This window comes from Calonectris borealis, chromosome 2 (genome assembly GCF_964195595.1).
Source record: "Calonectris borealis chromosome 2, bCalBor7.hap1.2, whole genome shotgun sequence".
Classification (NCBI taxonomy): Eukaryota; Metazoa; Chordata; class Aves; order Procellariiformes; family Procellariidae; genus Calonectris; species Calonectris borealis.
In genome coordinates this window covers 170,883,640-170,906,396 of record NC_134313.1, presented here as the reverse complement: position 1 = coordinate 170,906,396, position 22,757 = coordinate 170,883,640, and the positions used below count along the sequence as shown (strand labels likewise).

The window sequence follows — 22,757 nt, the reverse complement described above, 5'->3', positions numbered from 1 at the left end:
CGGCGCGGGCAGGGGACGGGGCATCGGCGGTGCCCGCGGGGCCGCCTGTGCAGAGCGGCCGGGGCCGGGGCCGCCGAGCCCCGGTGGGCCGCGGTGACGCGCCGGTGCCGTACCTGGGCCGGGCCCTGTCCCCTCCGGCCCGGTCGGGCCCGGTGCAGCCCCGGCCCCAGCCCCGGCCCCGGCCCCGCCGCCCCCGCCCCGCGCGGCCCCGCTGCCGGCGGCGGGAGCGCGCATACCGGCACGCCCGCGCGCGTGACGCCCCGCCCCGCCCCGCCCCGCCCCGCTCTACCCAGCCATTGGGCCGCCGCCAGCGGGCGCCGAGCGGATTGGCCGAGCCGCCGCCCAATCAGCGCGGGGCCGGGGATGCGGCGGCGGCTTGCTGCGGTCCCTCCCGCTCCGCTGTCCCCGGTGCTGGGCGGTCCGCCTGCCGCTAGGTGTCGCTGCGACGCCGCCCGCCGCCGCCGCTCCCAGCGTGCGCCGCGCTCTCGGCATGGCCGCTCTGCCCCGCCGCTGCTGAGGAGGCGCCGGGCCCGCGCCGCCGCCGCCCGCTCCGCTCCGCCGCCGCCCCCGCCGCCGCCCCCGCCCGCCGCGCCCCGCAGGGCCATGGCCGACTGGGCCCCCGCTCAGGTAAGCGCTGCCGCCGCCACCTTCTCCCCCCCCCCCACCGGCCGCCGCCCCCCGGCCTGGCCCCGTCTCCCGAGGGCTGGCGGCGCTGGTGCGGGCCCGTCCCGTCCCCCCCCGGAGCCCCGTGGGGGGGACGCCTCGCTAGGGAGGCGGAGCCCACGGCCCTGTCGGTGTCCCCGCAGGACCTGGAGTGGGACATGGAGTCCCAGGAGCTGGCCCTGGAGCAGCCCCTGCCCGCCCCCGAGCAGGGCCCCGCCGGGGAGGCCGAGCTGCCGGCCGCCGAGATCTCCCTGACGCTGGTCACCGAGATCCAGGCCGTGGACAGGAAGGTGGACGCCCAGGCCGCCCAGCTGATGAACCTGGAAGGGAGGATGAGGATGGCGGAAACCAAACTGATTGGCTGCGAGAAAACGGCGGTGGAGTTCGGGAACCAGCTGGAGAGCAAGTGGACCGCGCTGGGCACCCTCATCCAGGAGTACGGGCAGCTGCAGAAGAGGCTGGAGAACATGGAGAACCTGCTGAAGAACAGGAACTTCTGGATCCTGCGGCTGCCCCCGGGGGCGAAGGGGGAGGTCCCCAAGGTAACGGTCCTCTGCTCCGTCTTTGAAACGGGGTTGTTCCGCGCCTACTCTGCGCTCGCAGCCCCGTTTCGGGGGCAGCTGCGGTGCTGAGCGGGACACAGCTTCCCTGCAGCGGTGTCTTTCCTTTAGCGCTCGGCGAGAAGCACCAGCATGCGTCCCTTTGTGTTAATTGCGCACCGCTCGTTAGATGCGCGTGAGCCTCGCCAAAACGCATTGGCCACTCTGTGCGGGGTCACGGACTCCTTAGCGTGGCTGGAGCTGTGTTTGAGTCATGCGGAATTGCCCCGCGTGCCTGCCTGGGTTTGGTAACGTCTGCCCAGTTCCTCTTCAGAGGCAATTGCAGCAGAACCGTTCCAAAAATGAAGCGGGAAAAGAGTCTGTGTCGCGCGCCGTGCGTGAGATGTTGCCCGCAGCGCGAGGAGGCAGAGCAGGGGGCAAGGTGCAGGCAGGTGACGAGGGAGAGCCCCATCGCGTCCCTCGCAGGCAGGGGTGGAGCTGCCTGAGCCCGGCACGGGGCCGAGCGAGGCGCGTGGGAAGGAGCGGGCGTTGCTGCGTGGAACCGTCCTGTGCGCTGCTTGAGGAGTTTGAATGAGAAAACGTGTGTTTTCTCTAACAAGAAGCAAAACGTCCGAGCGTACGATGCTTCTAATTGCAGGTCCCCGTGGCGTTCAACGATGCTTCGTTTAACTTCTCTGAGGAGGAGTGGAAGAGCTTGAACGAGTGGCAGAAGGAGCTTTACAGGCATATCATGAAAGGCAACTACGAGGCCGTCATCTCGATGGGTAAAGACGGGCTGGGGTTTGCCCTGAGCCTCCTGGTGCGCCAGGTTTCCCCGGGCCTGGCGGATGGAAGCACCGCTGTGCCCGGCGGGATTGGGAGGGTGGGTGGTGTGCTGGGCTGGGAACGCGTTACGCCGGCTTTCGGCAGCAGCCCTGGCGACTGGTTCAGTCCTCACCGGTTCAGCTGAGCGGTGGATGGACGTCACGGGCATCGCTGCAGTGACCGCGTCTCCCTGACGGTCTCTGTGGCCGGTAGGAGCCGAGCGAGCGGCTGGGTCGTGAGGAGGAGGGGAAGCGAGAGGACCCCCAAGCCAAGTAAAGAGGGGGAAGAGGGGAGTTTCTTTGTCACGCAAAGGTCCACAGATCCACTTGCGCTGGGAGCATCAGCCCGCTCGCCGCTTAGGGCAGCAGAGGGGTGCCCTCCTTCTGAGGTTCCTTCCAGCCTTTTGGTGGGTGATCAGTCCTTCAGCTCCAGAGCCTTTCGTAAGGGAGGAGAGCGAGGTTTGTCAGCTGCCTGCCCCCGGCCTCATCCCAGGGACCGTTTCTTGCACAGGCTGCTGGGGTATCTGCCCCAGGGGTAGAGCTGGGGAGAAGCAGCAGGCGAAGGCAAGCTCTGCCTTCTGCTTTCCCCTCCAGCAGCTCAGGGCAGCGCGTTCACAGCTAAACAAATGTGCTCTGCTCGCTCCTTCCGGTCCCGGCTGCGGGGATTCCCTCTGGGGGACATGTTGCCTTCATGAGCGCCTACGTGTGTTCCAAGAAATGGCCTTGCCTTGGCTGGACGTCCGCGTGCAGTCCTTGGTAGACAGGCGTCTCCTCCCTGTGCTGAGGAGGCCACGGGTGTGCAGGCTCACCCGCCATCCAACTCTGGGTGATCCGGGCCTTTTGTCCTTTTTTTTTTTGTTCCCTTTCTTCCTTTACTTTTTTGGACAGAGGTCTTCTGCAGTCCCTGTGTGCAAGGGAAAAAGGTGAAGGATAAATACTGCCCCCCATTCTCCTGTTTAAAAACCGATCCTGCGTCCTGCTCTAGAGGCGCAGGAACATAACAGTCCCATGAAAGGGATCTGTGGATCTGAGCCTGGAGCTTAGAAAAATGTATCTGTGCTTCATCTGAAGGTTTCCTTTGAGTAATGAGGTTTAGGGGTTTGGCCCTTGTGTACGGCAAATGGATCCACCAGAGCGCGGTGGAAATTAATCCCCAGAGACTCACACTTGTTTGGAAATGAAGTTTTCCGCTCTCCGCCCTAGGAGAGGTTGTGATTGTCCCCTTTCCCCCACCAAAATCCGCAAGCAGCCTGTGACTCGGACGAGTAGGATGGAGCGGTCCTGGCTGGAGGGATCCGCATGGGGAGGGCACTTCCCCTGCTGCCGCTGGCTGACAGCTCTGGTGCTGTCCCCGAGCTGAAGTCCCCATTGCAATGGATCCGCGGACCTTAGCAGAGAGGAGAAGAAAGGAAGCCTGGAGGTAAGCACAGATGCATTTTCTTATTCTCCTCCTCACGCTGCAGGCTGGGAGGTGCTCCTCACCTGAGCAGAGTGTGCTCCTGCAGTCCGCTCATGTTCCCAGGGCCCAGACAAGGTGAGCGGTGCAGATGTGTGAGAGCATCTTCTTAAGCCTCTCTTTCCACTACCCGTCATCCCCAGCAGCGAAGGAAGGTTGGTGGGCGAAGGTTTGAGAGTCTCTCTCCTGCGAGGGCAAAGGAAACGTTCTGATCCTCTTGCAGATGCTGCCATTTCGAAGCCTGACCTGCTGTCACGGATTGAGCAAGGAGAGGATCCCAACGCGGAGGATCCGGATGACTCTGAGGGAGGAGAAACCCCTACAGACCCCAGCACCGGTGAGCCATAAGGTTCCTAGGACTCAGTGGGGAGGTGGAAAGCAGACGTGGCTGCCTCCGCCCACCTACGCTCTTCTGCTTGCCGCTGCTGTTGAGTTTTGCCAGCTCTGTCCTTGGCTACAAGGGTGACTTTGCTTTCCCAGTCAGGCTCTTACCCGATGCGGCCGCGTCTCCTGAAATCCTCTGTAACGCAGCTGGGAGGCCTGAGCGTAAACTCCTGTCGTTCTTTCTCCTGTGCGCAGAGTTTTCCTTTCCTGGTCCCGATGACAGCTCGTGGAGTAAATACGAAGAGACTCTGGCTGAAAGCCACGAGGGCTCTGAAGAAGAGGAAAGCATGGAGGTCCCCAGTACATGTGAGTTAGAAGCGCAGAGCTTCGCCGAGCGCTGCGCAGAGCTTCGCCGAGCGCTGCGCAGAGGGGGAGATAGAGGCGGGCTCGGGCTCTTGGCACTTGCTGGGGATTGCCCGGGGTGAGGTCCTGCCTTCGCCGTGGTCTCTGCCAGGCTTGTCTCAAGGGTCAGCGTGGGAGCTGGATGGCAGCCGAGGCAGATGGGTAGCACACGTGCAGAAGAAGCTGCGGTACCCGAGCAGCAGGCTGTAAAAGCAGCTGTGGGCTGGCTAGGGGGTGCAGGTCACCTGTACGGTGTCGCATCCCTCAGCGAGGTAGTGTTTTTGGTCAGCCTTGAAGCGGAGATGAGCAGGAGCATGCGTAGGACAGGCAGGCTTTGATGGTGTGAGCAAGAAAGTTCTTAAAAGTCTTTTCACGAGTATGTAAAGTGATGTTTCTCACAGCTTTCTCTGTCAGCCAAATGTGAGCTTTCTGGCGGCACAGCGAAAGGCATGTGCTTGTCACCGCCCTGTCACTCCGGGTCCCTGCTCTGAAGCATGGGGACACGTGAGCCGCTTTGGGTGGCTTATCTTACTAGGACGTGCCTTTGGCTTCCCAGCCTCGTTCTCAGAAGCAGCTCAACTGTTCTGGCTGATGCTTTTCCAGAATTTCAGCCTGATGCAAACAAGCGGCCCTTTTTCAAGCCGCACATTTAGATGTCTGGCAAAGTGACAAGCAGATGACGAGCCCTATGACCAGGAGTGCCGAGTGGTCTTCTCTGGGCACGCAAATGCTCAGCACAGCTTTACCTTCTCCTGGTCTGCAGAAACCTGTGGTTTTTTCAGCCCTCTTCTCCACATCCCTAGGCCCTCTGGGCTCTTTTCATCCTCCGTTCGCCAGGGTCCGTGGCGGTTGTTTTGAGTTACCACTTACACCACGGGAGATCCTTCGGCCCCAGGCACTGTACAGGCCCAGAAGGAAAAGAGGTTTTAGTCCCCTTCCCTCCATTTTTTTTTTTGCCTTTATCCTAAACCACATGTTCTCAAAGACCTGTTCTGCTTCACCTCCTGCTGAGGAACCCACCTTTTCCCTTCGTCTAGTTATAGATAGAAATCTCACCATTGTACTGTCTGAGCTTTCCCAAGAAGTCTTTATCAACGATCTGGACGAGGGGATCGAGTGCTCCCTCAGCCAGTTCGCAGACCACACCGAGCTGGGCGGGAGTGTTGATCTGCTGGAGGGCAGGAAGGCTCTGCAGAGGGACCTGGACAGGCTGGGTCGATGGCCGAGGCCAATGTATGAGGTTCAACAAGGCCAAGTGCCCGGTCCTGCACTTGGGCCACAACAACCCCAGGCAACGCTGCAGGCTTGGGGAAGAGTGGCTGGAAAGTGCCCGGAGGAAAAGGACCTGGGGGTGCTGGTCGACAGCGGCTGAACATGAGCCGGCAGTGTGCCCAGGTGGCCAAGAAGGCCAACGGCATCCTGGCCTGTATCAGAACTGGTGTGGCCAGCAGGAGCAGGGCGGTGATCGTGCCCCTGTACTGGGCACTGGTGAGGCCGCACCTCGAATCCTGTGTTCAGTTTTGGGCCCCTCACCACAAGAAGGACATGGAGGTGCTGGAGCGTGTCCAGAGGAGGGCAACGGAGCTGGTGAAGGGCCTGGAGCACAAGTCTGATGGGGAGCGGCTGAGGGAACTGGGGGTGTTCAGCCTGGAGAAGAGGAGGCTGAGGGGAGACCTCATCGCTCTCCACAACTCCCTGAAAGGAGGTTGTAGCCAGGTGGGGGTCGGTCTCTTCTCCCAAGGAACAAGCGATAGGACAGAGGAAACGGCCTCAAGTTGCGCCAGGGGAGGTTTAGATTGGACATTAGGAACAATTTCTTCACCCAAAGGGGTGTCAGGCACTGGAACAGGCTGCCCAGGGCAGTGGTGGAGTCACCGTCCCTGGGGGTATTTACAAGACGTGTAGACGTGGTGCTTAGGGACATGGTGTAGTGGTGGGCTTGGCAGTGCTGGGTTAACGGTTGGACTCGATGATCTTAAAGGTCTTTTCCAACCTAAACGGTTCTGTGATTCTAAGACAAAATACTTTGGCTTTGTTTGTATTCCAGTACTGCTTACGTAGCTCCCAGACAGGACTTGCAACCCCATAGTGCCAGGTACTGTCCCGAGTGTGCAAAGCACCTCTGCCCCGAGAGAATTGCGGTCTAAATAACGAGGCAGTTCTAATCTCAAAGAAATGACATGAATGTCTCTGCCCTGCCAGATGAACAGCAGTGTGATGAGGAAGGTCCCGAAAGCCTTGAGCTTCCTAGCTCATTGGCAGGAAAGTGGGAAGAGGTTTTCTCAAGTCCCGAGGAAGAGATAAAGCCAAGCAGCAAGAGCCGGGGCGGATCGACCCCGCAGCAGAGAGGCGCAACAGGCAACGGGCTGAGGCGCTCCGCTCGCCGCGGGAGAGACTTGGCCAAGAAGGACGTTCCTGAGGACGTGGCCGCAGTAGAGGGGCCGTACATCTGCTGCGAGTGTGGGGAGAGCTTCCTGGACAAGCAGCTCTTTGCCGCCCATCAGAAAGCGCACGCCAGCGAGGAAGCCTGCACTTCCCTGGAGCACGGAGAAAGCTTCAGGCAGAAATCCAAAACAACCCCTACGAAAGCCCAAGGGCCCTCCCGCTCCAAACCGTCCAAGCGCCCCGATGGGGAGAAGAGCTCTGGTTTCAAGTACGGCTTTGTCAGGCACCAGGTGAACAACATGGTGGAGAGACCGTACACCTGCTCCCAGTGCAAGGAGAGCTTCAGCCTGGAAGTGAGCCTTATCTTGCACCAGAAGCTCCATACGGGGAAGGGTGACGGGCCGCTGACGTGCACCTACTGCGGGAAGGACTTCCGAGACCTCTCCAAAGCCATCCGCCATCAGCGCATCCACACCGGGGAGAGGCCCTACCAGTGCACCGAGTGCGGGAAGAGCTTCATCCGGCGGGACCACCTGCTCAAGCACTGGCGGGTCCACACCGGGGAGACCCCCTACCAGTGTCCCGTCTGCGGGAAGCACTTCCGCTACAAAGAGTCTCTGAATTGTCACCAGAAAATCCACTCCCGCAACCCCCGGCCCATGGAGGATTCGCAGCACAACCTGGAGTCGGCAACTCAAACCGGCCATTTCTGCGTGAAAAAAGAAACTAAGCAGTAGCGCTGCGGTGGGAGGCCGGGGCAGAAGGGCTCGCGGTTACGATAACGGTCTAGCAGGTGGACGTGCAGCATGATGGGAGGTGAACTTGTATCGCAGCTAATCCATGTGGTCATGCTACAAAGCCCGCTTTGTTGAAGCATCAAAGGAATTCCTCTTAAAAACTCTGATCGGATGGCCTAGGCACCTCTTCAACCCCGCGGGGTCACGTGGGACTTCCATAGCGGCGTAGGCCTTGTACTAGTTGTCCCCTACGCAGGTTTGGATTTTGCCTGTAGAGAATTATCCCGAGCGATTCTCTGGGGTTCGTATTTAGCAGGTGTTTCCCCACCTATCTTTGTGCATATTCAGGAGTGACAAGCTTTTGCTTTCTTTTTTCCACTCGTTTCACTGCAAGGCTGGAAGCGCGAGGGAGGGAGGGAGGGAAGGAAGGCGCCATTCCCAGGCAACTGGCCGCCCGCTCCCGTTGCGTTGCCGCACCCCGTGCTGCGAGGCCAGGGCTGGGATGAAGGGAAGAGAGGCGAGGCAGAGACGTGGTTAGGGGCACGACGCAGGACTTGTCGAAGGCAAAAAAGCGGAGAGGAGAGAGCGGCAAAGAGCGAGGTGAGAAAAAGTAGGTGCAGGAGGAAAGGACGGGCAGGAGAAGGGGCTGAGGACATTGGAGCAGGACGAGTCGGGAAGGGCAGCGTGTGGAGGCGCGGTCGGGTAACTCACCCGAGGAGGACACGTCTCTGTTCTTTCGAAGGATGTTACTGGCACCAGGCGGGCTGTAGTTTCCCTCTGGCCCAAGGGAACGGAGCCGCTGGTCCGTCACACGAACTCCTGTCAATGAAGGCGATTTTATTATTATTTTTTAACTGGGTTTGGTCTCACACTCAGGTAAGTCAGACGAGTGAAGGCAACTTCTCCTAACCCCTGTAAAGAGCTGTTTGGTTTTTAGTTAATCTAGCAGTAGTATATTATTATTATTATTATTAATTATTATTATTATTATTATTATTATTATACTACAAGGAAATGTGTGGCACTATATTTCACAGTTGATCTAAAACACTTAAATGTATGAGATAACTGACCGGAGTTTTGCAGACGTCTGTGTAAATATTGGTTGAGTTCTCGGAGCTAATCGGTGTTGTTCCTGAGGTGGCTGTAAGTGGTGTCTCTTCCGCTGTGTATCGTCAGCTGCTGGTTCGTGATCGTGTTTTGTAATAACTTTTGTAAAGTCTGTCAATACAGTGTTTCCATTCCGAAGCCCGTGTCGGGTGAGTGATCGCAGCCCCGCTCCCCTCGCTGGCCTCTGTGTTTCGCCCTTGCTCGCCCCTCTGCTGCGGTGACGCCTGCAGCACCCTTGCCCAGCACCCGGCTGTTATTTATTAGCGTTTTCCAGGTAACTTGCAGAACTGGTGAACCGCACAAGCCGGGCGGGCTCTGCTTAAGTCTGTTACTCTCCACGCTGAGCATCCAGGGAGCCAGATCGCAAACAAGGCTGCTCAGCGCAGGGCTGCTGTGGTTGGTGTCCGGCATTTGGGGTTCATGTTTTTAAGCTTTTTCTCTGCTACGGCTTTTTCTCTTTCACTACGGCTGGAAGCAGACTTCGGTTTTATGTGAAATGACGTCGCAGCTCCAGGAGCTGGCCTGCGCCACGCACAAACAGGGCTGCAGCAGTGGCTGAGGAGTCGCCGGCCACAGCCAAGCTCTGCTGCGGGGTAGAGCTGGGACAGTCCCGCGCCGGGAGAAGCGCCGGCGTCCGCGGCTGCAGCGCTGCCCTGCACCTCGGAGCTGGGATGTTGTGGACTGGCCCTCCGGCACTGACTGTGGCCCACTGCGGTGGGCAAGAAGAGCCCCGGCGTGCTCTGCTGAGGGTCTGGCCGCCGACGCTGCGGGTTCGTCTCACCAGACAGGGTGGCCTGGCCCCACGGGGCCCCATGGCATCCCGGTGGGGCTGGAGGGACCTTGGCACGCGGGGCTGGGCTCGCTCGTGCCCGTCATAGCCGCCGAGCCGGGCCGCGCTGGATTTGCATCGCCGCTTCCTCGCTCGCACGTACCCGAGCTCTTTGTACAGGGGCTGCCAATAAACTGTTCCTGCCAGGCCTGGCCCCGCAGGGCAGCGCGCCCTTTTGTCTCGCTGTGCGCGTCCCGGGGAACGCAGCGCCGGCTGGCGGGGCTGGGCCGCGTGGCCCTGGGGACATGGGGGTGGCAGCGGGTGCCCTGCGGTGTCCCAGGAGGGTCCTGCCCGTCCCCCAGCGCCGTGCGCGATTGTGCTGCGCCCCTTCTGCCTTCCCCCCCCTCATTTCACCATGGGGGCGTGCCGGGGGGTCCCCTCTCTCCTGGGGTGGTTGCAGAGGGGAGACTGGCACAGCGCCAGACCCCCTCACCCAGAGGCTGGGTCTGGCCTGGTCTGCTCCCGGGTCACTGCACCCGGACCTCAGCTGTCCCGATGTCCCCTCTTCCACCCTCCCCTGCTTCCCCCCGTGACCTGCTCCGCGGGGACCTGCTCCGCGGGTGGTGGCCACGGCGGCAGCAGTCGGGTCCCAGGCCCTGGCTGGTGGAAGCTCCTGTTTCTCCCCCGTTCCCATCCTGGAGTGGGTACAGGGCAGCCGCCCGGCTCCTGCTCCCCTCTGCGGCTGCAAGGAGCTGCCGGCCGTGCCGGGGTGCCCGGGTGGTGCCACACATAGGGTGCCGGGGGGGATGCGTTGCCCCTCCAGGAGCTTCCCCCCAGCCTGGCATCCCCCAGGCTCTTCCCTGCCGGAGCCCGGCGCAGGGGGACCGTCCCCTCTCCCAGCCCTGCCCGCGGTGCAGCCTGGCCTCCCCGGGGGGCAGCTGCCGGAGCCCCCCTGAGCTCTGACGAGGCCCAAGGGGTTGTTCTGGCTTGGGACCAAATGTGGGACATGGACAGGGCAGCCCGTGGGGCCTGTCCGTGGGTCAGAGCCAGCGCAGGGACGGGGCACTCACAGCCCACAGGTCCCCGGCTTCGCTGCCGGGCTGAGTCCGGAGGGTGCCGGGGCTCCTCAGCCACCCCAAACCGTGCCGGGTGCCCGCAGAGCCGGAGCGAATCCCCCTCCGCGCGTCCTGGCGCAGCCAGGCAGGCCCCACGCGGGGGGGTGCGGGGACAGGGGTGCTGGGGGTGGGGGGGAGGGAGAGGAGGAGGGAAAAGGGGCGAGCGCACGGGACGGCTCGCGGCAGGGGAAAAAGCATCGTACGAGCACACGGAGACACCATAAATATACACATATGTACTTTTATGGCGTATACATGCACTGTCTCTGTGTGTGTATGTATACATATACCTGTACATACACAGCCGGCAGCACAGGTCACGCACACACAGCACTCACGCGAACACAGCACCAGTGGCCGCATCCTGATCCCTCTCTGGCCGATCACGATGCAGATCCACTAGTGGGAAATAAATACACGATAAATGTACACGTATCTCTCCATATGCACAGCGTGGGTCCCCCCGGCAGCCGCGCTCAGGCACTCCCTCTGCCCAGTAGCTGCCCCTGGACTCCAGTCTCCCCAGTTGCACTGGGGCCGTGACCGCCCCCCCCATCCCAAAGGTGCTCCCAGTGTCCCCTCCCGATGGGTGTCACTCCCGACGGGTGTCACCCAGGGGCTCTGGGCGCAGACAGGGGGTCCCTAGTTTGGGTCCCCGCCCGCCGTCGTGCCCCTGTGCTCCCCTGGGCGGGTGGGGACGGGCGTCGTACCCCCCCAAGGCCACGCCTGGGTGCCGGTGGGCAGCCCGCGCCCCCCATTCCGGCATCGCAGCGGTGACGGGATGCGGCCTCGTCCCGTCCCCCTCGTCCCCTCCCTGTTTCCGCAATCCAAAGGGTTTCCTGCCCTTCCCCGTGTTCCGTGTCACCGACTTCCCCCCATTGTCACCCCGTGCCGGGGGTCCCCGAGGTCAGGTCCAGGAGCGAGGCCACGTGCCAGGGGGCTGCTGCCACGCACGGGGCCCTGCCGGGGCTGTGTGGGCACGCGGCTGCACCGGGGCGGGAGGGGACAGGGTGGGATGGGGTGGGATGGGATGGGACAGGGTACGTGGGATGAGATGGGATGGGACAGGGTGGGATGGGATGGGACAGGGTACGTGGGATGAGATGGGATGGGACAGGGTGGGATGGAGTGGGATGGGATGGGACAGGGTACGTGGGATGAGATGGGATGGGACAGGGTGGGATGGAGTGGGATGGGATGGGACAGGGTACGTGGGATGAGATGGGATGGGACAGGGTGGGATGGGATGGGACAGGGTACGTGGGATGAGATGGGATGGGACAGGGTGGGATAGGGTGGGACGGGATGGGACAGGGTGGGATGGGGTGGGATGGGATGGGACAGGGTACGTGGGATGAGATGGGATGGGACAGGGTGGGATGGGATGGGACAGGGTACGTGGGATGAGATGGGATGGGACAGGGTGGGATGGGGTGGGATGGGATGGGATGGGACAGGGTGGGATGGGATGGGATGGGACAGGGTGGGATGGGATGAAACGGGCGATGGGATGGGATGGGACAGGGCAGGATGCATGGGGTGGGATGGGACAGGGTGGATGGGGTGGGATGAGATGGGATAGGGATGGGATGGGGTGGGGATAGGATGGGATGGGATGGGATGGAACAGGGCAGGATGGGATGACATGGGATGGGACAGGGCAGGATGGATGGGATGGGATGGGATGACATGGGATGGGACAGGATGGGATGGGACAGAGCAGGATGGATGGGGTGGGATGGGATGGATGGGATGGGACAGGACGGAACTGGATGAGACAGATGGGACAGGATGGGACGGGATGGGATGGGATGGGACAGGATGTGTGGGATGGATGGGGTGGGACGGGATGGGACATGACAAGACTGGACAGGACATGACAGGATGGAAGGGGAGGGACGGGACGGTACAGGACAGACTAGGACGGGATGGGATGGGATGAGACAGGCAGGACAGGACAGGAGGGGACGGGACAGGGCCGGGTGGGATGGAGAGGACGAGATGGGACCGGACGGGACAAGAAGGGAGGGGCGGGAGGGGACGGGAGGGTCGGGCGGGGCGGTGCCGCCCCGCGGAGCCCCGACAGCCCCCGGTCCGCCCGGGGGGGCTCGTCCCGGGTGGGGGGCCGGCCGGCCGGTTTCCATGGCGACGCCGCCCTCCGGCCGCCATTTCACAGGCCCGCGGGGCGCGAGGCCGCAGGGCGGGGGGGGGGCGGCCGCGGGGGGGGCCGCCAGGGGGCGCCCGCGCCAGCCCCGCCCCCGGCCATGGCGGCGCCCGACGGTGCGGGCCGGGCCGGGGGGGCCGCCCCGGTGCCCCCCCCGCCCCTCCCCCGTTCCCTACCAGGCCCCTCGGCTCCCCTGGCCCCCCCCGTCACACCCACCGTCCCCCAGTTCCCGCCCAGTTCCCTCCAGTCTCTCCCACTTCCCCCTCCCTCCCCCCAGTCACCCCAGTCCCTTGGGCCCCCCCGGTGCCCCGCGTTACCCCCAGCCCCCCTCACCCCCCCAGTTCCCCCAGGGCCTTCCCAGTTACCCCTTAACCCCCCACCCCAGTTTCCTCAGCCCCTCCCCAGTTCCCCCGCCATCCCCGCCAGTCATCCCCAGTCCTTCCCCAGTCACTCCTCAGTCCTCCCCGCCAGCCCAGTTACCCCGGGAACAGCCCCAGTTCCCCCCAGTTAATCGCAGCCCCTCCCCAGTCTCTCCCTGTCAGCCCAGTTACCCCTGGGGCTGCCCCAGTTACTCCCAGTCCTTCCCCCGTTACCCCCAGCCCCTTCTCAGTTCCGCCCCAGTTGCTGCCAGCACCTGCCCAGTTGCTTTCCCCCAGCCCCTCCAGTCACCCCAGTCCCTCTCCAGTCACCCCCAGTGTCTCCCCAGTTCCCCCGCTCCCTCCCCAGTCGCCCCAAGCCCCTTCCCAGTTCCCCCTAGTCTTTCCCAGTTTCCCCCCAGTCTCTGCCCAGTTCCCCCCAGTCCCTCCCCAGTCACCCCAAGCCGCTCCCCAGTTCCCCTCAGTCCTCCCCAATTCCCCCCAGCCCCTTCCCAGTTCCCTCCAGTCCCTCCCCAGTCGCCTCAAGCTCCTCCCCTGTTCCCCCAGCCCCTCCAGTCACCCCAGTCCCTCTCCAGTCACTCCCAGCGTCTCCCCAGTTCCCCACTCCCTCCCCACTCAACCCAAGCCCCTCCCCAGTTTCCCCCCGTCCTCCCCAGCTGCCCCCAGCCCCTCCAGTTCCCCCCAGCCCCTCCAGTCACCCCCAGTCTCTCCCCAGTTCCCCCCAGTCCCTCCCCAGTCGCCCCCAGCCCCTCCCCCGTTCCCCCAGTCCCTCCCCAGTCCCCCCAAGCCCCTCCCCAGCTCCCTCCAGCCCCTCCAGTCACCCCCAGTCTCTCCCCAGTCGCCCCCAACCCCTCCCCGTTCCCTCACCCCCCGCTCAACCCTTCCTCCGACCCCCCCAGTTTCTCCCAGTCCCCCCCAGTCTCCCCGTTCCTCTCGCAGCCCCGCCCCGCGCGGGGGGTCCCCGGGCCCGATCCTGGGGCCCCCCTCGCCCCCTCCAGGCCCGCCCCGGTCCGTTCCCCGCGTGGCGGGGCCGGTGGCGAGGCCGGGCCGGGCCGGGTGGTGCCGGCGGGGGGGGCCCCGACGGTGCGCGGCGGCAGGCGGGGCGGTGATGCCGTCGGTGCGGCAGGGGGCGCTGCGGTGGCGGCGGGCGCCCCGCTCCGCCCCGCCCGGCGCGGCCCCCGGCGAGGCCCGCGCGGCGGCGGCGGCCCGCCCGCCCCCTGCCGGCTCGGCGGGGCAGCGGCGGGGCCGGAGCGCCCAGCGCGGAGCGGCGGAGCCGGGACCCGGAGCCGCGCTCGGTCTCTCGCCGCCGCCCCCCCCCTCCCCTCTCCCGGTCGGGTCGGGCCGGGCCGCGCCCCGCCCCGCCGCGCCGCCCCGCCGCGCCCCCGCCCCGCCGCCGCCCCGCCGCGCCGCGCCGCCCCGGGCCCAGCCCGATGCCCGGCGGCGGGCGGAGGTGAAGGAGCGAGCGGGCGCTGGATCCTCCCGGCCGCGGCCCCCGGGGCCCCGGGCAGGGAACAAAGGGCCATGGCCGAGGGGGCTCCCGCTCAGGTAAGGGCGCCCGCCGCGCCCCGCCCGCCGGCCGCGGGTCGCGGCCCGGCCCGCCGCCGCTCGCCCGGCGCCCGCGGGCCGCACGTCGGGGCGGGCCGCGCCGTCGGGGCCGCGGCGGGAGGCGGCGGGGCGGGCGGCGGGGCGGGTGGCCGGCGGGGGCTGTCAGCGCGCGGGGCCGCGGCCGCCCCCCCGGGGGGACGGGCAGGGACGGGCAGGGCCGGCGGCGGCGCGGGCAGCCCCGGGGGGGCGGCGCGCCCGGGCCGGGCCGGGCCGGGCCGGGCCTCCGCGGCCGGCGGCGCCCGAGCTGCCGTCGGGGGCCGGGCCTGCCCGTCCCGCCGCGCCCCCCCCGCCCCGGCGGCCGGGCCCTGCGGGTCGGGGAGCGCCCCCCCCCATGACAGACCCGCCGCCCCCCGGTGACAGGCCGCCCCCGCCCCCCCCGCCGTGTCACCGCCTGGTCCCCATGGCGACGGGGCGCCCTCGCCCTGACAGCGCCCGCCAGCCCCCCGGGGTGTCCCCTCCCCGTGCCCATGGCAACGGGGCTCGGCTGTCCCCTGTCACCCTCCCCACTCAGTGTCACCTCCCGTCCCCGCGGTGCCGCGGCGGCCCCCCCTCCCCCAGCGGCGGGTCCTGCCCGTCCCGCGGGACCCCCACGGGGCCGCCGCCGTAAGCAGCTTAGCTGAGGGACATGGGGACGTCCCCCGCGCCCCGGGGGTGCCCATCGCCCTGGGGGTGTCCCCCCCCGCGGTGACCCCCGCACCCCTCTGCCCGCAGGCGCCGGAGCCGGTGCTGCAGCCGCGCTGCCCCTCGCCCCTCCGGCCGCCGGCCGGCCCCGAGCGCACCTCGGAGCGGGAGACGCAGACGGCCGAGCTGTCCCTGACGGTGGTGGCGGCCGTGCAGGCGGTGGAGAGGAAGGTGGACTCCCACTCCACCCGCCTGCTCGACCTGGAGGGTCGGACGGGGATGGCGGAGAAGAAGCTGATCGACTGCGAGAAGACGGCGGCGGAGCTGGGGAACCAGCTGGAGAGCAAGTGCGCGGCGCTGGGCACCCTCATCCAGGAGTACGGGCTGCTCCAGCGGCGCCTGGAGAACATGGAGAACCTGCTGAAGAACAGGAACTTCTGGATCCTGCGGCTGCCCCCGGGCAGGAAGGGGGAAGTCCCCAAGGTAACGGTGTCCTGGGGTACCAAGGCCCCGGGGAGCCCGCGTCTGCACCCAAAACACTCCCGAAACTCTCGGGGAGGGCAGGACAGGGGGGAGACGCGGTGGGTGAGCGGGGACGGCCCCGGCGCAGGTGAGTTGCTCGCCGTGGGGACCTGCAGAGAGCAGAGCTGTCCCTCGCAGCTGCCCGGCGCCTCCCTCGCTGGGACCCGCCTGCGGTGGGAGATGGACCCGAGTGGAACGTCCCCCCATACTCAGGCCGGAGGTTTCGGTTCTGCTTCACCCCACTGCGCAGCCCGGGAGCGATTTACTCTTTTTGTTTTTCTTTTTTTTTTCACCACCGTTTGAGAGAAACCCTGCAGATTTGATGGTTCCTTTTTTTTTTAACTGCCATTTCTTTTATCACCTTGGTGCTGCGGTGGGGATCTCCTGGGCCGGGGAAGGAGCAAGCGGGAGCTGCTGCTGTGGGGAAGAGGGAACCTCTGGGATTCGGGGGAAGGCGGACGAGCTCCCTGCGCTCACAGTTGGGCTCAGCCGAGCATCAGAAGGAGCCCACCATCAACATTAAGTTCCTACTTCCATTTCATGACCGTCTCACTAAAAGAAAGTTTGCAGATGGGACCACGTGAGACACGGCAAAGCGAATGTCGCCGCTTCGCCGGAGAGAGCGGCGGGGGTCTGGAAGAGGGGGGTTCGCACCCTGACACCCCGTTAGTGCAGTTGGGGAGCAGAAGCCCAACGCAGCCTGGCTCGCACATCCTGAATTTACCCTTAGAAATTATTACTCGGCAAACAGGCTTGAAAGCTGCAGTCTGCCAGTTTGCACACCATAACTAACGATAACTGGGAGCCCGTCAGGCCCGGGTAGAGTTTTCCCTCGAGTTCTGGGGTAATTGAATCTGAGGTTTTACGTCAGCTCATCAATAGAGATGAGGTCCAGCCCTAGTGCCCGATTTTTCTCTCCTTTACGCTCCCTCCAGGCGGGCACAAGCCTGGTCACCTCTGGAGAGGCCTCCCTGCTGGTGCGGGGACCGAGAGGAGGTCGGTGTCATTTGGGGAAATCACAGTCTGGATTCATCACCGGGAACCGGCCGTTTGGCTGAGACCTTTAATCTCGTAGAAATACGTGGCCAGGAGTCGTTTTAAATATAAACCCCAACTTGTTGGTGGCCATGAAGTAGCTGAAGCCTGGCCGTGTCCGAGCGGGAGCGAGCTGCTTGCGCCGCCGGCCGGAGTTGACACGCTGGGCTCCTGGGGAGCGAGGCGGCCACTTGAACCCGTGCTGCTTGTGGTTGCAGGTGCCGGTGACATTTGATGACGTGTCCGTCTATTTCAACGACAAGGAATGGGAGAAGCTGGAGGAGTGGCAGAAGGAGCTGTACAAGAATGTGATGAAGGGGAACTATGAGTCGCTGATCTCCCTGGGTAAATACGGGGTGTCCTCGCCCTGGTGAAAGGCAGGTTCTCTGGGGCTCCTGGCTGCCCGCGGGCTTGGGCATCTTCTGAGTCCTCCTTGGAGATCCCCTTGAGACCCAAATGTCCCATTTTAAATGGAGACTTAAAACCACAGGAGGATGTTTCTGGTCTGGGTAAGGGCATCCCTCTGGGAATGTCCGGGTTTGTTCCCAGCTCGGGGTGTGGTGCTGTCCTGGCTGGGTGGGGGCCACCTGCAGGCAGGTGGGCTGGAGACCTCCTGAGGCTCCTTCCAGCCCAAGTTACTTGGTGAAAAACCAGCACCTTCCCCCTGGCTGTTGGAAGGGCTTCCCTTCATCCTCTGGGTCAGCAGCGGGTACCAGCCCATGCACCCCTTCAGAGGAAACTTTTGCAGAGTGAAAAGTTGTCTATGCTGTCTTAGCTACGCTCCTTTGGGGCATTTCCTGCTCAAGCTGCAGGAGAAATTCTGGCTTTGCTGGGGCCAGAGGTGAAATGCTTTTGGCTTCAGGAGAGCCAGGAATTTTCTTGAGAAGTTCTAAAACCCTGCCAGAAAAACATACGGGTTGGGTTTCTTCTCGAAGGTGGTTCCTCTGTGTGTGGCACCTCAGCTCCTGGCTCCGTGAATCTCTTCTGCCCAGCCAGGGAGCCTGGCCTGCCTGCAGCACCAGGCTCTTCTGCCTGCAGAGCCTTTGTGGATGTTCTGAGTGTCTTGACGTGTCCCCCCGGGCGCTGGGGAGAGGTGGAAGCCGATATTAGGATTCCCTGTGCAGTAATCCCTCCCTCCATCCCTCTGTCTCTCAACAGACTATGCAATTTCCAAACCTGGTGTTTTGTCTCAGATCGAGCAAGGAGAGGAATCGCGGGTCAGGAATGAGCAGGACTTGGAGGAGAGCGAGATCATTACCGATGCCACCGCAGGTGAGACGGCAGCTTAGCGCGAGGGGAGCCGTAGGTTGCGTTCGGAGGAGCTGCTCACCCCGAGGCTAAAGCAAGCGTTGCTGAGAGCCGTGCTGAGGAGGTTATCGGGAGGAGCCTTGCATACGAGCAGGAAAGGTTTGGCTGATGAGAGATTTGATGTCCAGATACGGCTCAACATATAAACCAGGGCACGCAGAGCCCAGAGAGTTGGGCACTAGGAGCCGTCAGCAAGGGAAACATCTGCAACCAGACCAGGTCCTCAGGGAGCTGCCGTGCCTGGTGAGAAAGGAGAATCAGGTCCCATTGGGAAAACCCATCCATCCAAGGGAGCCGTAGCCTTCCCAAAAAATCCTCTCCACCCTCTCTGGTTGTGTGGTTGGTGCCTGGGTTTCTCCTTGGAGCATCCCCCTGGGGCAGGGAAGCTTGCTCCCATCCTGCGCGCAGGGACCCAGGGTGCTGAGGGATTTCTCCAAGGGCAGGGCTGGGCTGGGAGCAGGGCACCAGGGACCCCGAGTCCTGGAGCGACTCCCACTCTGAGATAAGGGGTGCTGATAAGGAGATAAGGAGGTGTCCTAGAAGAGATGGTGTCAGCTCCGCTGCTGGTCTCTGGCCCCGGGCTGCGGACCCCCTGCCCGTGCTCTTGGTCACGAGGATCTTGAAGTTAAATTGAGGCCAACGGGAAGAGAAAAGTCATCTGCTGCCCGCAGGGAGCGCTGCGGCCGGGGAGTGTGGGGTGGCGGAGGGGTGCTGAGCTGCAGGCGCTGAGCCCCCAGGCCGGGCGGAGGGAGTCCCCTGTGCCTGCGGAGGATCCCGGGCGAGAGGCAGGAGCGTGGTGGGGATGGCTGAAGGGCAGGGGCCGAGGGGAGAGCAGAAGTGGCCGAGCAAATGAAACCCCTCGCAGGATCAGCAGCCAGAGCTGGCCCGCGGGGAGCTGGCAGGGATTCTTGTCAGCGGTTTCTTCGTCCTGGCTCCCGGGAATGACGGCGGGCGGGAATCTCTCTTTGCTGCAGCTGGTATAAGGGTTGTGATCAAAACGGAGGAGCTCCTCCCTGAAGACAGCCCGGAAAACCCTGAGCTGCACGGGATGTCGGGGCAATCGGAGGGGAGCTTCCAGAGTCCAGACGAGGAGGCAGCCTGCGAGAGCCCCTACGGCTCCGTCTCCCCTCCGAGGGACCTCCCGGGAACCAGCCTGGGTGACTCGTCCGAATACGTAGCTGACTTCAACGAGATCCAGAGAGTCATCGTTCACCACGGGAGCTGCACAGGTGAGACGCTCGGCACGCGGCTCCACGGCACGTGGCACGTCGGGGGGGCTGGAGGCCCAGGAGGGGCTGTGGTGGGTCAGGCAAAGGTGAGGAAAGGGTTGGACGAAAGAGAAGGATTAAATCCCCCCAGAACCAGCACCAGAAGGAAAGTTTCTGGCTGCGGCAACCTCAAGAGCAGCTGCGGTGAGACCTCAGGCCAGGAGGAGGAGGCAGCACACATGTGGTGGACATCAGAGCATGGTCTCTGAGGGCACCTGACCTGCTCCAGAGCGGAGTGAACCGTAACTCAGTCCTCCATGGGTGGGAAAAGCCCTTGTTACACACAGAGACCAGGGGAAGCCGTGTCCCAGGCAGCGTTTTATGAGAGCCTCAGTGAGCCCCCGCTGCCAAAATCCCACCAGAGACTGCAGGAGGAACGTGCTGGGTCCTGCACATCAACCAGCATGGGGGTCGCTCGGGGCAGGTCCGGAGGACGGGGAGGAAGGTGGCCGGGGGTCTGCGGTCTGCAAGCTGCTGGGAGGGAAGGGGAAGGGTGAGGTTATTTAGTGGAGACATGAGAAGATGGCACCAGGCGCTTCATATGTAAAAGTCCGCTGGTTGGGCAGCAGACACTGGGTTGGGCCCAGGTCCTACAGACGTGCTTTGAGGGCGAGAGATGGGAAAGCGGAGCGATGGGCTGTTGGGAACGGTGGGTTCCCTGCCTTCTGACGGTTTTGCGATGGTGTAACGCAAACCAAGAAAGATAGGGTTGGGCTCTTGAGGTCCTCCTCAACTCCATCTCGTGGATCCTGTGGTCTCCTCACGGTTTTCTAAAGGAAACCAGCCAAGCCACCAGTGGGGCTGGAGCCGATCCGTGTCCGAGAGCCAGCGCCTCGGCCGACGTGCCGGTGGGGCTGAGCGGGAGCTGCGGCAACGCTCTGACCGGGGTGCAGGTGCCGGCGGCCAGCGCTCGAGCAGCGATAGCCCCTGGGTCCCCATAGGGAAAGCTCCTGCTGCGAGGAGCTGGGAAGGAGGACCTGGGAATGTGGGTTTTCCCCACTGACCCCTCCATCGGAGGGGAGAGCGCCGTGGCTTTGATACATCCCGCTCCCGTTGGCTGCCTCTTCTAGGGAAAGCGTGGCTGCTCTTCCTAGAAAAGTACATAGGCCTGGCGCAAAGTCCAGCGCAGGGTGACGTGCGAGGGATCCACCGCTGCCTGCGCGTCCTGCTGCGTGCGTCCCCGGCAGGGGTGGTCTCACCAAACAAAAACACCGGGTCACCTCCGGCATCGGTGACGCAAGGCGGGGGAGCCTGACGTGCGGCCGTCCATCCCACCGCTGTTTGCCTCTGGGAAGGAGGGGGGTCTCTCCCCGTGCCCCATCGTGGGGAGGCCGAAGGAAGGGGACAGTCCCAGGCTGGGTGCATCGCCTCGGGAGCGGGGCTGGAGCCCGGCGGCCCCGTGCTGTGTTTCCGTCGAGCAGTGCCGTGCCGGGTGTGGGGAGCGTTGTTGTAGCCCAGCGAAACGGCAGCAGATGGAGCTGCTCCAAAATCACTCAGCTGCCCGAGTCCCTCGCAAATCGATGGCGCTTTTATCCCCCCCGTCTTGTAGCATCGTGGGATTGCAAAACCTTTTGGCAGACAGGTCTCAGCGCACCCTCCAAAGGAGCCTGTCCGGGAGGCAGTTTGTCTGTCCTCGCTGTCGGGGGGTGCGCCGGCTTGCAATGCCACCGCGAGAGGACGGGCCCCGTCCCGGGGCGCAGGGCTCCGGGCTGGAGCCAGCTCGTGTCCGGGCGGTTGGGCAGAGCAGGCAGATGCAAACCGCTGCAGAAGCCCATGGAGATGTTTCTGTAGCAACCCCCAGGCACGTAAAAGGCCACCCTGTCCCACTCGATGACCCTAGCGCTGTTCCGGTTTTTCTCCGCAGAGGACGGGATCGTGATCAAGACGGAGGAGGAGGAGGAGGACGACCCTGACACCCTGGAGCCGTGCACCATGTTCTCAGGCAGGACCGAGCCACCGGCGTTCCCCAGCCACGAGGCCGGGCTGGGCTGCGAGGCGCAGTGTAGCTCCAAAACGCAGCCCAGGAGCCTGGCGGCCGCCCGCGTGGGGAAGCCCCCCGCCTGCGAGAGGGACTCCGGGGAGATGAAGCCGGCCATCGCCCAGCAGCGGAACCGGACGAGGGAGAGACCCTACATCTGCCCCGAGTGCGGGAAGAGCTTCATGCTCAAGATCAACTTCATGATCCACCAGCGCAACCACCTCAAGGAAGGGCCCTACGAGTGCCACGACTGCGACCTCAGCTTCCGCAACAAGCAGCAGTTCCTGCTGCACCAGCGCAGCCACACGCGCCGGGGCGTGGGGGTCCCCCGGCGCCCCGAGCACGGCCTCAAGCCCCAGCCGCGGCCCCCGCCCCCGGGGAAGCCCTACAAGTGCTCCGAGTGCGAGAGCAGCTTCAGCCACAAGTCGAGCCTCAGCAAACACCAGATCACCCACGTCGGGGAGCGGCCCTTCACCTGCGGCGAGTGCCGGAGGAGCTTCCGCTTGCAGATCAGCCTCATCATGCACCAGAGGATCCACGCCGGCAAGAGCGAGATGGCCTTCCTCTGCCCCCAGTGCGGGAAGAACTTCACCCGGCCCTCCCACCTCCTGCGGCACCAGCGGACTCACACCGGCGAGCGGCCCTACCAGTGCAGCCAGTGCGAGAAGACCTTCAGCGAGAAGTCCAAGCTCACCAACCATTACCGCATCCACACCCGGGAGCGCCCGCACGCCTGCGCCGTCTGCGGGAAGGGTTTCATTCGCAAGCACCACCTCCTGGAGCACCAGCGCATCCACACGGGCGAGCGGCCCTACCACTGCACCGAGTGCGGCAAGAACTTCACCCAGAAGCATCACCTCCTGGAGCACCAGCGGGCGCACACCGGCGAGCGGCCCTACCCCTGCACCGAGTGCACCAAGTGCTTCCGCTACAAGCAGTCCCTCAAGTACCACCTGAGGACGCACATGGGAGAGTGAGGGGCTGCCGACGGCTTCCTCTCCCTCCCCTCCCTCCCTCCATCCATCCCTCCAGCCCTCCTCCTTCTCCTCTTCCTCCGCTCATCTCTCCCACCCTCCCTCCATCCCTCCCCCCCCCGGCTCAGGGCATGGACATCAAGGAAGCTTTGTGTGGTAGCGCCGCTGGTCTGGTGGAGACGGCTAGGCTGATTGGAAATAAATTAATTAATTAAAGCAAGCAACGCGCGGCAAAATTAAAAGATTATATATATATAAAATTAACAGAAGCAGCTGATTTAGGGGGAATCCTCACCATCAGAAAAAAGCAAACAAACCAACAACAAAAGAAACCTGTACAGGGTGTTTTGCCGGAGTAGGACTCTTAACTGCTTTTTAAATCTACTGTTTGTTTTTTTAATAAATGTGGAGGAACTTTTTATTTGATAAGCAAACTTAGGATCGCCAAGATTTTTTTTTTTTTTTTTTTTAAATGCTCTGTAGGCTGATTCTGGCACAGTCACTTTTGTCCAGGAGCTCTGCAGAGGCGCTGCCTCGTCCCAGCTTTCTGGGCTGGACGCGACAGCCGCTCAGCAGCGCGT

General features: G+C 63.7%; 1 protein-coding gene across 1 annotated transcript; it reads left to right on the top strand.

The window, feature by feature from the left end:
* The first annotated feature begins 535 nt into the window (after positions 1 to 535).
* On the top strand, positions 536 to 22,396 carry LOC142078423 (uncharacterized). The gene is made up of 13 exons (XM_075140887.1): positions 536 to 627; positions 807 to 1,205; positions 1,861 to 1,987; positions 3,706 to 3,819; positions 4,062 to 4,172; positions 6,411 to 7,329; positions 13,805 to 13,982; positions 14,279 to 14,410; positions 15,182 to 15,574; positions 16,867 to 16,993; positions 17,807 to 17,920; positions 18,931 to 19,185; positions 21,089 to 22,396. Exons 1-13 carry the CDS (start codon positions 604 to 606, stop codon positions 22,177 to 22,179), a joined length of 3,984 nt encoding a protein of 1,327 aa, XP_074996988.1. The 5' UTR covers positions 536 to 603; the 3' UTR covers positions 22,180 to 22,396.
* The last annotated feature ends 361 nt before the right edge of the window (positions 22,397 to 22,757 follow it).

Coding starts and splice junctions, on each gene's coding strand:
- LOC142078423 (XM_075140887.1), top strand. CDS start 604: ATGGCCGACTGGGCCCCCGCTCAG. Junction 13,983..14,278: donor GCGGGGCGGTGATGCCGTCG/GTGCGGCAGGGG, acceptor CCGCGCCGCGCC/GCCCCGGGCCCAGCCCGATG. Junction 19,186..21,088: donor TCACCACGGGAGCTGCACAG/GTGAGACGCTCG, acceptor TTTTCTCCGCAG/AGGACGGGATCGTGATCAAG.